The following is a 14681-nucleotide window of genomic DNA, read 5'->3' as shown; positions in this document are numbered from 1 at the left end:
AGTTAGAACTCAGTGATTTCCACTAGATGGGCCAGCTTCAAAGGCAAAATGTGCTATATAGTAAACATGCATGATTTTGGGGTCTTAATTTAAGGATAGGGTTATGCACTAGGGTTAGCAGTGTGGTTAAGGTTCGTTTTAAATTTAAAATCAGATATTATAACTTTGGCTGTGTCAGCTAGTGACCACTCTGCAGAGCTACCTCCAGGGCAAGATTCCTGACAATAAATGCCAACCTGCTCCCAAGCCAGTCCCCAGCCATTAATCCATACTACCTTTTTATTTAAATTTTAAAAATCTATATATATTGTTTATATGGGAGAGATCCTAAGATGGTAGTACAACAATGCATCCTTCTACTTACTGCCCCTCAGTTCTACAGGGTCCTGAACATCCGCGTGGCCCTGGTGGACCTTTTTATTTAAATTTTAAAAATCTATATATATTGTTTATATGGGAGAGATCCTAAGATGGTAGTACAACAATGCATCCTTCTACTCACTGCCCCTCAGTTCTACAGGGTCCTGAACATCCGCGTGGCCCTGGTGGGCCTGGAGGTATGGAGCGACTCTGATAAGTGTCCTGTCACTCAGGACCCCTTCAACACCCTGCATGAGTTCCTAGACTGGAGGAAAGTCAAACTGCTGCCTACAAAATCACACGACAACGCTCAGCTCATCAGGTGGAGATTCTACAGTACACAATCTCATAAACAAATACCTGAAGCACACACTCAAAACGAAGTGACACAGGTACAGAAGTCATACAGCCCATACTGTTTCTGATTCGTATAGAAGCTTCAGTCGTTTGTGATTTGGGATACAAATAGACTTTGATAGGATTCTTAGTATGTATTTAACCCCTGAAGTCACCTTCTTTACCTCTCCTCAACCCCCTTCCCCCCAGTGGGGTGTACTTCCAGGGTACCACCATTGGCATGGCTCCCATCATGAGCATGTGCACAGTGGAGCAGTCTGGAGGCATCGTCATGGTGAGCACAACCTCAACCTCACACTGTTCCTACTCTATGACGCTATCAGCATGAGCTCAGCTCAACACTATCCAGAGACGGCGTGTATAGAAAAGGTTTTTCACTGTTCATTGTTTTGTGAGGGCTGTCGGAGAAATGATGATTGTAAACATATATTCACATCCATGTACACACACACATACACACACACACACACACACACACACACACACACACACACACACACACACACACACACACACACACACACACCATCCAAGGTTATTGGAAGCTTTTTCATCATTGAACCACCCAGTCCCCAGTCTAGTTATAAATGTACGGGGATGTGGGTTTGAGGTAAGTCATTGTACACGGAGCTTAAACAAGACACATTAACATTTTTATGAGGAGTGATAAATTATTTGTGCCAGGCCATATACTAAATGTCAAAATAGAATGCCCTTTACTCACTACCACGCACAGCCCACACAGTTAAGTTATGCAATGAGCAAAAATGAACTGTGTTTCTGTCCCCACTGTATCACTTGATACCCATACTAAATCGCCAGGCAGTTCCCTTCTCAGAGTCAGCCCATGCCACGCAGCTTCAACAAAGAGGTGTATTTCCCATTAATAGATATGTTTTCCTTCTGGCCAGGGTTGGCTGGTTATTTCCAGATGTTTGTCCTTCCCATTACTCACACATGGCAAAGGCTTGGAGCAGGATTAAAGAACCATGTATTGAGTTATAGGGCCGAAGGACCAGATGAACCACTTTGTATTTCAACATATGTTATCAGCTCCAACCCCCTTTATTTGGTCCACGTGTAGGTTGAATTTCACAGTTTGTGCATCGCTGGGTTTTTAAAACAAATTTCGCCAGAAACGTTTATGCCTCAACCACTGTGGGTTTGTCGTTAAATGTAAACGAATACAATCATCATGTTTTGGGAGATAAAATATCCCCTGCATGTCTTGAAACTACTTCAGAAAGACCGTAAAACCACCTTCCTGACCAAACTAACCCGGTGTTGTTCTCACCAATGTAGCTATCTTAGGGCTGCTTTGAAGGGTTGACTCTGACTTCACCTACGTCAATCCACTCTCTTCAATTACAGTGCTTGTGAAGAGGTGCTCAGCCGTGATGCGAGCAGTATATCCACGAGATCTCAAACATGACGGGGCTGGGAGGGACGTAGTTCTCGTCCTTCCACGAACCCCCCCAGGAAACTGGTCTCACCACACAGCTCTGTAATCAGGGCAGAAATAGCTTTGCTTTACATAAGGCCCTGACATACGACCCTCTGTAGAGGGAAAGCGCAGTAGTTTATTATGGACATAATCGTAGTCCTACAGTATGTACAGAGCAGTGTAAATCAGACGAGTTGTTGGGCTCTTTAGACTAGGGACCCACATAACAGTAGGGACTTATGGATTAGGAAAATGTCTGATTCATAATCCTACTTGTTGTGTCGCATTGGATGACAACATCCACGTAGGAGAAACATTATATGACTGAGACAAGTCTGTCTGTCTCCAGTATCCTCCAGTATATTCAGTGCTGTATGTGCTCCAGTATCCTCCAGTATATTCAGTGCTGTATGTGCTCCAGTATCCTCCAGTATATTCAGTGCTGTATGTGCTCCAGTATCCTCCAGTATATTCAGTGCTGTATGTGCTCCAGTATCCTCCAGTATATTCAGTGCTGTATGTGCTCCAGTATCCTCCAGTATATTCAGTGCTGTATGTGCTCCAGTATCCTCCAGTATATTCAGTGCTGTATGTGCTCCAGTATCCTCCAGTATATTCAGTGCTGTATGTGCTCCAGTATCCTCCAGTATATTCAGTGCTGTATGTGCTCCAGTATCCTCCAGTATATTCAGTGCTGTATGTGCTCCAGTATCCTCCAGTATATTCAGTGCTGTATGTGCTCCAGTATCCTCCAGTATATTCAGTGCTGTATGTGCTCCAGTATCCTCCAGTATATTCAGTGCTGTATGTGCTCCAGTATCCTCCAGTATATTCAGTGCTGTATGTGCTCCAGTATCCTCCAGTATATTCAGTGCTGTATGTGTGTGTGCGTGTGTGTGTTTCAGTGCGTTTATACATAATTCATGGCTGTGGCTGTGGTTCACCTGGTGTACCTATCTCGGGCCTGTGGAGTAGTGTTGACACACATCCACAGAGTGTGTCTGTGTGTGTAAAACTCCATGGGCCGGGACCTTCATAATTTATACTGCTGTTGTGTTTGCTGCTGTGCACACTCAGCACTTAACTGTGCAGCAAGCTACAGCAGCAAGTCTTACCTTCACTTCTATTGTTCCCTTGTGTTCTTCTCTTTGTCTCTCCATGTCAATCAGTGTCTTTGCTGCACTTTCTTTCAGTCTTCATTCCAATCTCTCTACATGCATCTCTGCCTTTCTCTGTCTAGTAGCTTTCTGTTTGTCAAATTTTTACTAGGTTTTTCTCCATCAATTCTCCCCTCTCCCTATTTCTTTACACCCCCCTCCCCTCCCTGTACCCTCTCTCCTTCTGAAGGACAGTTGGCTAGCTTATATGTTCACTAAAATGTCATAATGCACCAAGTTTCTATTGCTTCCCAGCATCTGTCCCCGCCGGCAGTAGTGTGTGATTAGGGTTGGTTGGGGTTGGTGAGGGAACAGCAGACAAACTGATCAGCTCCTATCCTCCATGAGCAGAATGTGTAATGAAATGTGGATCACTGGGCAGTTGGACCTAATGGAACCACTGTGAGTCAACCGAACGAAGACAGATATGTATTGAACTAAGGGAAAATGGGCTCTAATGTACTACTGTACCTTGCAGATCTTTACTCTATGCAACATCCATTATCTTCCAAACATCGATGGATATATCCACTGAACTCTATGAACTAACATATCGTGCTGCTGCTTAATTATCCATGCGAGACATTATACAATGCAATGCTTTGTTGTGATGTTCTAATAATATAGAAAGGTGTTATCGCTTCAACTTCTTATCTCAGTTTCAAACCGAATGTGAACTTATGTTGTTTTTCCACTGTAGGACCATTCGGAAAATCCCCTGGGTGCAGCTGTGACTTTAGCACACGAGCTGGGGCACAACTTTGGCATGAACCACGACACCCCGGAGCGGGGGTGTGGCTGCAGGATGACAGTGGACCGTGGGGGCTGCATCATGACCCCCTCCACTGGGTGAGTGATGCCAATGGTCCAGTCCAACCGTATGAATGGGTTATAAATACTGTGTTGTCTCATTAAGCAATTATTTTTAAAACAGAGTCAAAGAGGATGGTGGGTCAGCTCTATCAATTCTAGTCATTTTAGGAAATATAGCTTTCAGTTTATCTGTACTGGCTGGAATTGAAATGGAGGTTACATCAACCTTGGCATTTTCAGATAGTCCCTTTTCTCTCATCAATGTGTAACAGTTTAACTTCGCCTCCCAAATCAGCTGTACACTTTACGAGCATGCAAATTAAGTTCCCATTCATTCCTCAACTTTTCAGAATAAATTAGAAACGCAACGCAACGCGTTTTAACCTTCTGCTAATAGACCATTAAGACAAGATGAATGCCTTGACAGCTTGTACAGGGTTGATCGTTATCTCATGTAAACACTAGTATCCTGTGTGTCCTTGTTAATGTGTGGATGGCCATGCATCTTGTTGAGGGCTGGGAACAACCTCTCAGCCTGAAGACAGAGAGGCTGCTCACAGATTCTCACCTGCCCCCAGCCTGGGATCTCATGATAATGCCTCGACTGATGGACCACGTGACTATTTCTGTGTCAACAGTGGTCAGATAAGGTGTACCGTGTGCGTAATATGAGATTTCACCCTTGGTCTGATGACAATTAGTTTTATCTGATGCTGTGTCTGGGCGTGTAGACGGATGGATGTGTTTGGGATGGATTCCACCTCCGTTTGAGAGAGGGAAAGAAGAGGAAAAGAGTAGATAGACAGATGGGTGCCCAAGCAGTGGAGTCTGTTATTGCCATCGGAATTGGAAATTGAGAAAATTCAGCTGCTTCCTGAGTAGTACAGTACATCCGAGGGCGCCTGTTCAGAACTGAGCTGCTGAGGATCATGGGTAGAATCTGAGGGGTGGGCGGCTGTCGGACACAGCTGATTCACAGCCTGTTTGACGACAGTCCCTCTGGCTCTGGGCTCTCTGTGTTTTCACTGGCCCAGGCTCTCGCTGTTGTCATTGGAGCCAGGCCATGAAAAACACGGTAACACTATTCTCAATTATGTGCTCATAAAACAACATAGCAACACACTGGAAGGAAACCGCGCAGGGCTTGCAAGGGCATCCTTCGAAAATAAATGCCATCAGGTCTGTGAATAAGCGAAAGACCGTTATCTGTTGTTGAAGTCAGCCAGAAGAAAATGATGACCTTTTACCCACAAAAATAGCTGAAAAACTCTTCACCAGAGTTGGCAGTGAGCTCATTCTGCTATGCTAATGCGACATTAATTGAGAAAAAAATCATGAAAAGTCATGAAATAAATTCACCTTTAGAGTATTCAGGGTATCTGTTAGTGTCAAAGGCCAGACGTTTTTATCTCAATATCAAATAATACCTGGCTATCAAATAAGAATCTTACATTTGTTTTAAAAAATGTACATATAGCTTCTTAGAAAAGAGCTATTTCTAAAGAAAAAATTTTTCTAGGACTGTCTTGGAGTGGTCTGAGTGGGGAGGAGAAAACGGAAAACTAGCTGTTATTGGCGATGTCTTGGTGATGTCACCAGGCAGGCCAAAATACCATCTCACCAAAACATGCTGAAATTCCAGGCAGTCTTTTCAAACAGGTCTTACACTAAAAGGGCATTGTCATGATTTTCACAGTATCATTCAAACCTCATAGTATGGATTTATAGACTGGGTATACAAAACATTGAGTACACATGCTCTTTCAATGGCATAGCCTATCCAGGTGAAAGCTATGATCCCTTATTGATGTCACCTGTTAAATCCTCTTCAATCAGTGGAGATGAAGGGGAGGAGACAGGTTAAAAATAAATCTTCTTCGGGATCGGTGTCCCTTCCACGGGACGGTTGAGCTAATGTAGGCTAATGCAATTATCATGAGTTTGTAAGTAACAAGAAAATTTCCCAGGACATAGACATATCTGATATTGGCAGAAAGCTTAAATTCTTGTTAATCTAACTACACTGTCCAATTTACAGTAGCTATTACACATGCTATTGTTTGAGGAGAGTGCACAGTTTTGAACATGAAATGTTATTAATAAACAAATTAGGCATATTTGGGCAGTCTTGATACAACATTTTGAACAGAAATGCAATGGTTTGTTGGATCAGTCTAAAACTTTGCACGTACACTGCTACCATCTAGTGGCTACACAATCTAAATTGCAGCCAGGCTGGAATAATACATTATGGCCTTTCTCTTGCATTTCAAAGATGATGGTACAAAAAAAATACAAAAGAACGGTTGTTTTTTCTTTGTATTATCTTTTACCAGATCTAATGTGTTATATTCTCATACATTCCTTTCACATTTCCACAAACTTCAAAGTGTTTCCTTTCAAAGGGTACCAAGAATATGCATATCCTTGCTTCAGGCCCTGAGTTACAGGCAGTTAGATTTGGGTATGTCATTTTAGGTGAAATTGGGGGAAAAGGGGTGGATCCTTAACAGAAGGATTTTTAATCCTTGAGACAATTGAGACATGGATTTTGTGTGTCATTCAGAAGGTGAATGGGCAAGACAAAATATTTAAGTGCCTTTGAATGGGGTATGGTACTGTAGTAGGTTCCAGGCACACTGGTTTTTGTCAAGAACTGCAATGCTGCTGGGTTTTTCACTCTCAACAGTTTCCTGTTTGTATCAAGAATGGTCCACCGCCCAAAGGACATCCAGCCAACTTGACACAACTGTAGGGAGCATTGGAGTCAACATGGGCCAGCATCCCTGTGGAACACTTTCGACACCTTGTAGAGTCCATGCCACAATGAATTGAGGCTGTTCTGAAGGCAACGGTGGGGTGCAACTCAATAGGAAGGTGTTCCTAATGTTTGGTTATACTCAGTGTATATAAAAAACAGGAAATCACGTTTTTGACTGCATTAGGCCTTTAAGTTAATTTTAGGAGTTCAAGTAGGTCACAAATATATTCAGTTGAAACGACGGTCACTAGAATCACCATCTTCCCAATTTAATGAGTGATGAGTGACCACCAAGTTAACGTAATCAAAACTGGTTATTCTTACACCCTGTTGTCAGGTATTGTATATTTGTTAACACAGTATGTGTGTTTTAATTGACACACTCTGTAAGGCAGTGCAGATAAGGAAATACTGTATTGCCATGTCTGTTTTTCTGAGGTGAAAACATTTCTACTCGAAAAACTCAGGTCTAAACCCCAGTTAAACTAGAACTCAGACAAAGCCCTGTTTTCCAACAGAATGATGGATCAATGGGAACAATCCTACAATGTCCTCGGTTCACTTCAGCTGAAAGGCCCTGAGCACACACAGAAATAAGGCATTGCAGTTCTGTGTGTTTATTGGTGTGTATGCTAAATATGTGCACAGTGTGTGTGTGTGTGTGTGTGTGTGTGTGTGTGTGTGTGTGTGTGTGTGTGTGTGTGTGTGTGTGTGTGTGTGTGTGTGTGTGTGTGTGTGTGTGTGTGTGTGTGTGTGTGTGTGTGTGTGTGTGTGTGTGTGTGTGTGTGTGTGTGTGTGTGTGTGTTCATTCGTTCACATATACAGGTCAGCTGGATATGCAATACCTTATTTCAGCCAGTCAAACATATCCGCCTCCGGGCTGAATTTACAGTGGCTTGTTCACAACACCAGGCATTTCAGCAGTCCAATCTGAAACTCACTTCCTCCGTACAGTTTTCTGCCTTCTTTGCCATAGTGCACACTGTCCAGTCCCTCAGTCCTGCTTCATCTTCAGAATGTGAGAAGCCGAGGAACAGGCAGGCAGCCAGTGACCCCTGTGTAGCTTCCTGGGTGTTGTGTCGGGACATTCTTTACTCAGACTTGCTAATGGAGTGGAGGACAGGCTGCATCTAAATGATGTGATTATCACTGACGCTGCCAACTATAATCAGGGGCTCAGAGAGAGATCCACTGAGACAGGTTTTTGCTAGGCTAGACAAGCGCTAAGTGGCCAGTGGCCGTTTATTTACTGCATTTGATTTGTAATAGAAGAGCAGAGGGAGAGAGAAAGAGATGGAGACAGAGAGATGTGGTGGGCTTAGTTGGAATACACAGTTACACGATCGTGTTTGCATAGTGTACATAAAGACGCTCCCAAAGAAAGGTGGGCTCCTGATTTGAAGTATGTCAGATCTTCGAGTGAGACAGCCGAGAAAGCCACAGGGATGGTGGGGAATTTCCATGCTAGTGGATTGTGTCACTTGTGGCAGCACAGACAGCCTCAAATAAGTTTTCTTTTGGGTAGTCCCAGTTAGGGGGCTGTATCAGATCCGCAGCACGGTGTATAACTGGGCTGCACACTCAAGATGAACTTCTGGAGAGGGGGAAATAACTACCAATGTCAAGGTAGGAAGGGGTTGAGGGAACATTGACTAATTATGGGCTTGGTTGACCGAGTTGTGCGTCAGCATGCGTCCGTGTCTGTGTGTGTGTGTCGCAGTTTACTTTTATGTTGACGGAGAGTCTCCTCACCCACCACCTCCACAGACAGCGTCCTATCCTCCTTGGTATGTACTCCGCCACTGAACCCAGTGGCTCCTTGTTTGACTTGACTAGACTGACAACAGTCTTCTGGGCCCCCTGATGTAGGCTAGATTCAGAGAAACGCTGTTGTTAGTCACCTGGGGTGGCAGCCCAAAATCTACCTCAGCACAACATTGCCATCGCAGTGTGATTCTGCATGTGTGGAAATGACCACGGACGGTCCCAAATCCTCTATGTCAGAAGTCAACAGAGGTTCACAGGGCCTTGTTGTCGCAGAGGAGGAGACATTGAGCACTGCCGACCTGAAAATGACTGAAGTGCAGATTGTTGTCCTTGCCCTCTCTACTTTCAAAGCGTTCCAGGGAAAAATGTAAATCAGTTCTGTGTAATTCCTCAGACCGGCTGACGAAAGAGCACATCAGATCATATCCATTTCCTCTTTCCCTCTGTGTGTCTGCTTGGCATTGAACTCCTGTTAGTAATAACCCAGGCTGTCGGCATCTGAGCCCCCCGGGAGTACAAAAGGTGCTGTCTGTCATCATTGCTCTAAGTAAGATATGAACATCCATTTATCTTATGAGCTATCAAGGCGTGATCAGAATATGAATGAGGTTGTGCCATCGAAGGGTTTTTTGAAGAACCTTATTTAGTTGTGAAATTACAGAAATGTCATACTGTCCGTCAATCAGGCCCTGCAGGATGACTAGGTTTGAGATACTCTACGACCATTATGTGGTGTCCACCCCGACACCTCCTAGTCCTAATTAGATCTACATTGCTTGACTACGCGTGGAGAAAAGATGGGGATTTTAAGCTAATATAATCCACTGAAAAGTATTGTAATATCATTTCCTGGACGGTGTAGCCGGCACATGGCATCAGCTGATAAAACAGTCACTGGGGTGTAGGGGGATCCAAATTCCACAACTGTATTAAAAGACTAGAGGGGACAAGAGAGCAGAGCCCACGCCTCTCCCCAGGCCTGGTGGACCTGCTCTGGGTCCTCAGCTGGGGAGGAGATGATGGACAGTCTCAGGCTGGTCGGAGCAGATTGCTTTGTCTGCTAGTGGAGTTAAGCTTTCTCGGCCTGTGTTTTTTCCCAACACAGATCATGGGGTTCCACCGCTCTGGTGTGTTATCAGCAGCAGGCATTCTATTTACGAGGGCCTGCTCAGTGGCCTGCTCACCCTAGCTTTGGTCCCTCCTAAAGAGCAGGGGTAAACACATATAGAACCATAGCAAGTGGATTAGGGCAGCAGACAGGTTGACGTGGTGGTGGTCATCACTACTTCCAGGGAGATGTTGTAAGTGAGAGTTCAGTGTGTTTTTCCTCAGTGGTAAGGAGGAAGCACAATGTGTTTTCTGGCTGGTCCGCCTTACCTCTATGCCCCTAGCAGGCAAAAGAGTGAACTGATGACAGTGCAACGTCCATAGAATTACAGCTGCCAAATCCCCCCTAGGCGGAGGCGAAGCATCACAGATCCCCTCACAAATCAGATGCCAAGTTTTAGCTACAACTCGACTCTGTGTAATGTCCTGTTAAAGAAAGTGATTATGTCCAATGTCAAGGTTTATCTTCAAACCTTTTTTTGGCCCACGCAATGACAAGTTTACCAACCTGGTCCACCCAGTGCCACTCTCAGTCCTTTTAGTCCTCTGACTTATTGAAGCAGTCATGTCTGATGTCAGCTTTTCCACAATGCCATGCCAACCGTCACCCTCCTGGCCATCTTGCTCGATCCACACCAGCCTCCTAGCTCGGTGCCAGCCCTTATCCTCATCTGTTGCTTTTAAGAAGGCTTTTCAAAATGTCGCCTGCCCAGAGCCAACTCCCCATCTTCACCACTCACGACACCGCTCACTGTCAGATTGCAAGCTTACCCAAAACCTCTTTTTTTTGTGCCAGCCACCTGCCAATACCAGTCCCTTACACTGTATCATTAGCCAGCTTTACATACTGAAGGTAGGCCAGCCTAGAGTCATACAGTATAGTTGTGTTGTAGGCCTATAAGTCTCTGTCTCAGCCCTCTTGCTGCCATTTATAGTACTGTGATTACAGATTTGTCACGTCCAGTGTTCTGTCCTTTGGCTTTAGTCTCTTACTGTCAGAGTTGTCAGGCTGATGGGAGGGAGGTTAGAGGAGGACAGGAGTTGATAATGAGGTGAAGCAGCAGTGTGTATCCATCTCTCCTCCTGTGGTTGGTTGGTTGGTACATACAATACACACTCTGTTATCACGGAAACCCCCAGGGAGGACAGCTGTTACAAACAGACATTTCTCTACATTTAGGATGTTTTTATTTCCGATTTTCTTACTTTCTTATGTAGACATACATAGACTGGTTAAATGTCAATGTACTGTATGTGCCACAAGCTTGGCTGCAGCTAAAGGTCTGATCAGGTCTGATCATTATGTTTCAAATATGCTTCACCGCGTGGTATAAGTAGAATATGATGTTGTTGTTGAAGACACACAGACACGCACTAAGAGGCATGTGTAATTTCCCCATAGCCCTCCACTTCAGAAGTCGGTTTCTTCAAACGGCCCAGATTACCCAAGATCCTCTGTGATTGAAGACTTAGGTCTGCCTGAGCGGCGGATACATATTTATGAACTAAGGGGCTTGCAGACCAAGCTGTGTCGCTTTGTTGTATTGCTTGTTTGTTTGTTTGTTTGTTTGTCTTTGTGCTTATGAAACTGTGTCGAATCAGAGCACAACTGATGTCGGTAGACCGTTAAATATGTGCCAAGGCCTTATGAATGAATAAGCATGGTTGGGAAGGTTACTTTCTAAATGTAATCTGTTACAGTTACTAGTTATCTGTCTAAATGTATAATCAGTAATGTAACTTTTGGATTACCCAAACTCACTTTTGGTTTACTTAGAAGAAGACAAAGAAAAGGCCTCCCGGGTGGCGCAGTGGTCTAGGGCACTGCATTGCAGTAATAGCTGTGCCACCAGAGACTCTGGTTCGTGCCCAGGCTCTGTCACAGCCGACCGGGAGGTTCGTGGGGCGACGCACAATTGGCCTAGCGTCGTCCGGGTTAGGGAGGGTTTGGCCGGTAGGGATGTCCTTGTCTCATCATGCACCAAGCGCAGTGCACGCTAACCAGGTCGCCAGGTGCACTGTGTTTCCTCCGACACATTGGTGCGGCTGGCTTCCTGGTTGGTTGGATGCGCGCTGTGTTAAAGAAGCAGTGCGGCTTGGTTGGGTTGTGTTTCGGAGGATGCATGGCTTTTGACCTTCGTCTCTCCTGAGCCCGTACGGGAGTTGTAGCGATGAGACAAGATAGTAACTACAAACAATTGGATACCACGAAATTGGGGTGAAAACTTGGTAAAATAAAAAAAAACTTTAAAAAATAATAATAATAAAGAGGAAGACAAAAATGATCCAGCAAAAGCATTTGGTGTGTCATCATACCGGTCTCTGACTTGGGGTCAGACTCGCGCAAGTGGAAGAAACTTTAACTAGCACATTTTTTATATGCTGAATTTAATGTCATTCAGAAAACAGAAAGGTGTCATTGTGTATCCTTTCTGAATTTAAAAGTAATCTAAGAAGTACATCTACTTATGAATTTACTTATCCTAAATGTACTTTTAAAGCAAATTTGAACCAGGAATTACATACATTTGGGAATGAATCAGATCCTTCTTGAACGTACTATCCTGTTGGACTGTTTTATGGAAACTCTGACCTTGAACGCCAGGAACATTCTATATTGGTTGTGCCCATATCAAAGGATTGTGCACACAACTGGTTGAATGTAACAGTGTAGCAACACTTTGCACTCAACAAGTTGCCATTATCTTTGCCCCTCAGGTATCCATTTCCTACTGTGTTCAGCACCTGCAGTAAGAAGGACCTGGCAGCCAGTCTGGAGAAGGGAGTGGGGATGTGTCTGTACAACATGCCTGAGGTCAAGGTGCTCTACGGGGGACAGAAGTGTGGCAACGGATATGTGGAGGAGGGAGAGGAGTGTGACTGTGGAGAGCTGGAGGTACAGTAACATTCATCCACACAGAACACAGAGGAACATTTTTTATATCATATTGTACAGTTTAAATACTAACGTATTGGACCACCAGTCACTATCCAGACTAAAGAACAAAAAGAAATACAAAAAACCATGAACACTCACACAGAATAGCAACAAATGACACACAGTAACTACATGCAGTCAGGGGCGGCAGGTAGACAAGTGGCTTAGAGTGTTGGAGTAGTAACCGAAAGGTTGCTAGATCGAATCCCCCGAGCTGACAAGGTCAAAATCTGTTGTTCTTCCCCTGAACAAGGCGGTTTACACCCGTGTTAATAGGCCGTCATTGAAAATAAGAAAAATATTTGTTCTTAACTGACTTGCCTAGTTAAAAAAAATATATATATATAGTAAAGCACAACTCACAGAGGAAAGCACAAGCATATGAAAAGGTTTGTGTAGCATGCTTTAATATGTGCTGCGTCGGGAAATGACGTCACTCTGAGAACTGGATTGATCTGTGGGTATTTATTTGCCACCTGCACGGCGTTGACAAAAACAGTTTGCATTGTCAGCTCTTGCAGAAATGCTCTTGCGCACCTGTCAGGGTACAACAAACCGTTAAGTACATGGAAACATTACACCGTCATACCCCACGGGCTGTGTGGCTAACCTAGCTAGCGAGTTACAGTAAATAAAACTTCTTAAAACGCTCTCATGCATGGTAAGTATAATTACAGGGGTAAGAAAAAGTATGGTAACCCTTTGGAATTACTTGGATTTCTGCTTAAATTGGTCATACTATTTGATCTGATCTTCATCTAAGTCACAACAATAGACAAACACAGTGTGATTAAACTAAAAACACACAAATAATTATACGTTTTCATGTCTTTATTGAACACACTGTATAAACATTCACATTGCAGGGTCGGAAAAGTATGTGAACCCTTGGATTTAATAACTGGTTGACCCTCCTGTGGAAGCAATAACCTCAACCAAACATTTTCTGTAGTTGCGGATCAGACCTGTACAACGGTCAGGAAGAATTTTGGACCATTCCTCTTTTTAAAAAACTGTTTCAGTTATTAAGCTATATTCTTGTGATGTCTGGTATGAACCTCTCTCTTGAGGTCATGCCACTGCATCTCAATCGGGTTGAGGTCAGGACTCTCACTGCGACACTACAGAAGGCGTATTTTCTTCTGTTGAAGCCATTCTGTTGTTGATTTACTTCTGTGTTTTGGGTCGTTGTCCTGTTGCATCACCCAACGTCTGTTGACCTTCAGTTGGTGGACAGAGCCTTACATTCTCCTGCAAAAGCCTTGATAAACTTGGGAATGTATTCTTCCATCGATGATAGCAAGCTGTCCAGCAGCATAGCAGACGCAAACCATGATGCTCCCTCCACCAAACTTTACAGTTGAGGTTTTGATGTGCTGTGCCTTTTTTCTCCACACATTGTGTTGTGTGTTCCTTCCAAACAACTCAACTGTAGATGAATCTGTCCACAGAATATTATGCCAGTAGCGCTGTGGAACATCCAGGTGCTGTTTTGCGAACTTCAGACGTGCAGCAATGGGGTTTTTTGGACAGCAGTGGCTTCTTCCGTGGTGCCCTCCCATGAACACCATTCTTGTTTAGTCTTTTACGTATCGTAGACCCGTCAACAGAGATGTTAGAATGTTCCAGAGATTTCTGTAAGTCTTCAATTGAGGCTCTAGGATTCTTCTTAACCTCATTGAGCATTCTGCAGAGGACAACATACCTTCTCCCAAGGATAGGCAGACGAGAGGACAATTAAAGGGGAAGCAACAGGTTACCAAACAAATGGACTAAACAAACCAAGGATGCACTATCAAACCTGACATTACACACTGTTTTAAACATGAGATAATACAGTTTAGTGATTTTACATAAAATTAAATGACAGCAACCCAGCTGTGCTAAAATACACATACAATGTAAATTACTCCAAAAATGAATGTATCACCTCTTGAGAGGACCCCTTGACCCAGTCATCTCTGCTCTATCAAAATA

At 43.9% G+C, this 14681-nt stretch overlaps 1 protein-coding gene across 1 annotated transcript in view; it reads left to right on the top strand.

The window, feature by feature from the left end:
- The window catches only part of LOC135512310 (disintegrin and metalloproteinase domain-containing protein 12-like), a 149201-nt gene that overhangs the window by 112404 nt on the left and 22116 nt on the right, over nucleotides 1-14681 (top strand). Inside the window, exons 9-12 of the mRNA XM_064934213.1 lie at nucleotides 513-682; nucleotides 907-991; nucleotides 4019-4167; nucleotides 12485-12662. Coding sequence (XP_064790285.1) covers nucleotides 513-682; nucleotides 907-991; nucleotides 4019-4167; nucleotides 12485-12662 — 582 coding nt within the window. The remainder of the gene's footprint in view (nucleotides 1-512; nucleotides 683-906; nucleotides 992-4018; nucleotides 4168-12484; nucleotides 12663-14681) is intronic.

This window comes from Oncorhynchus masou, chromosome 24 (genome assembly GCF_036934945.1).
Source record: "Oncorhynchus masou masou isolate Uvic2021 chromosome 24, UVic_Omas_1.1, whole genome shotgun sequence".
NCBI lineage: Eukaryota > Metazoa > Chordata > Actinopteri > Salmoniformes > Salmonidae > Oncorhynchus > Oncorhynchus masou.
The sequence above is the reverse complement of the archived record's forward strand: the minus strand, read 5'-3'. Positions and strand labels throughout refer to the sequence as shown.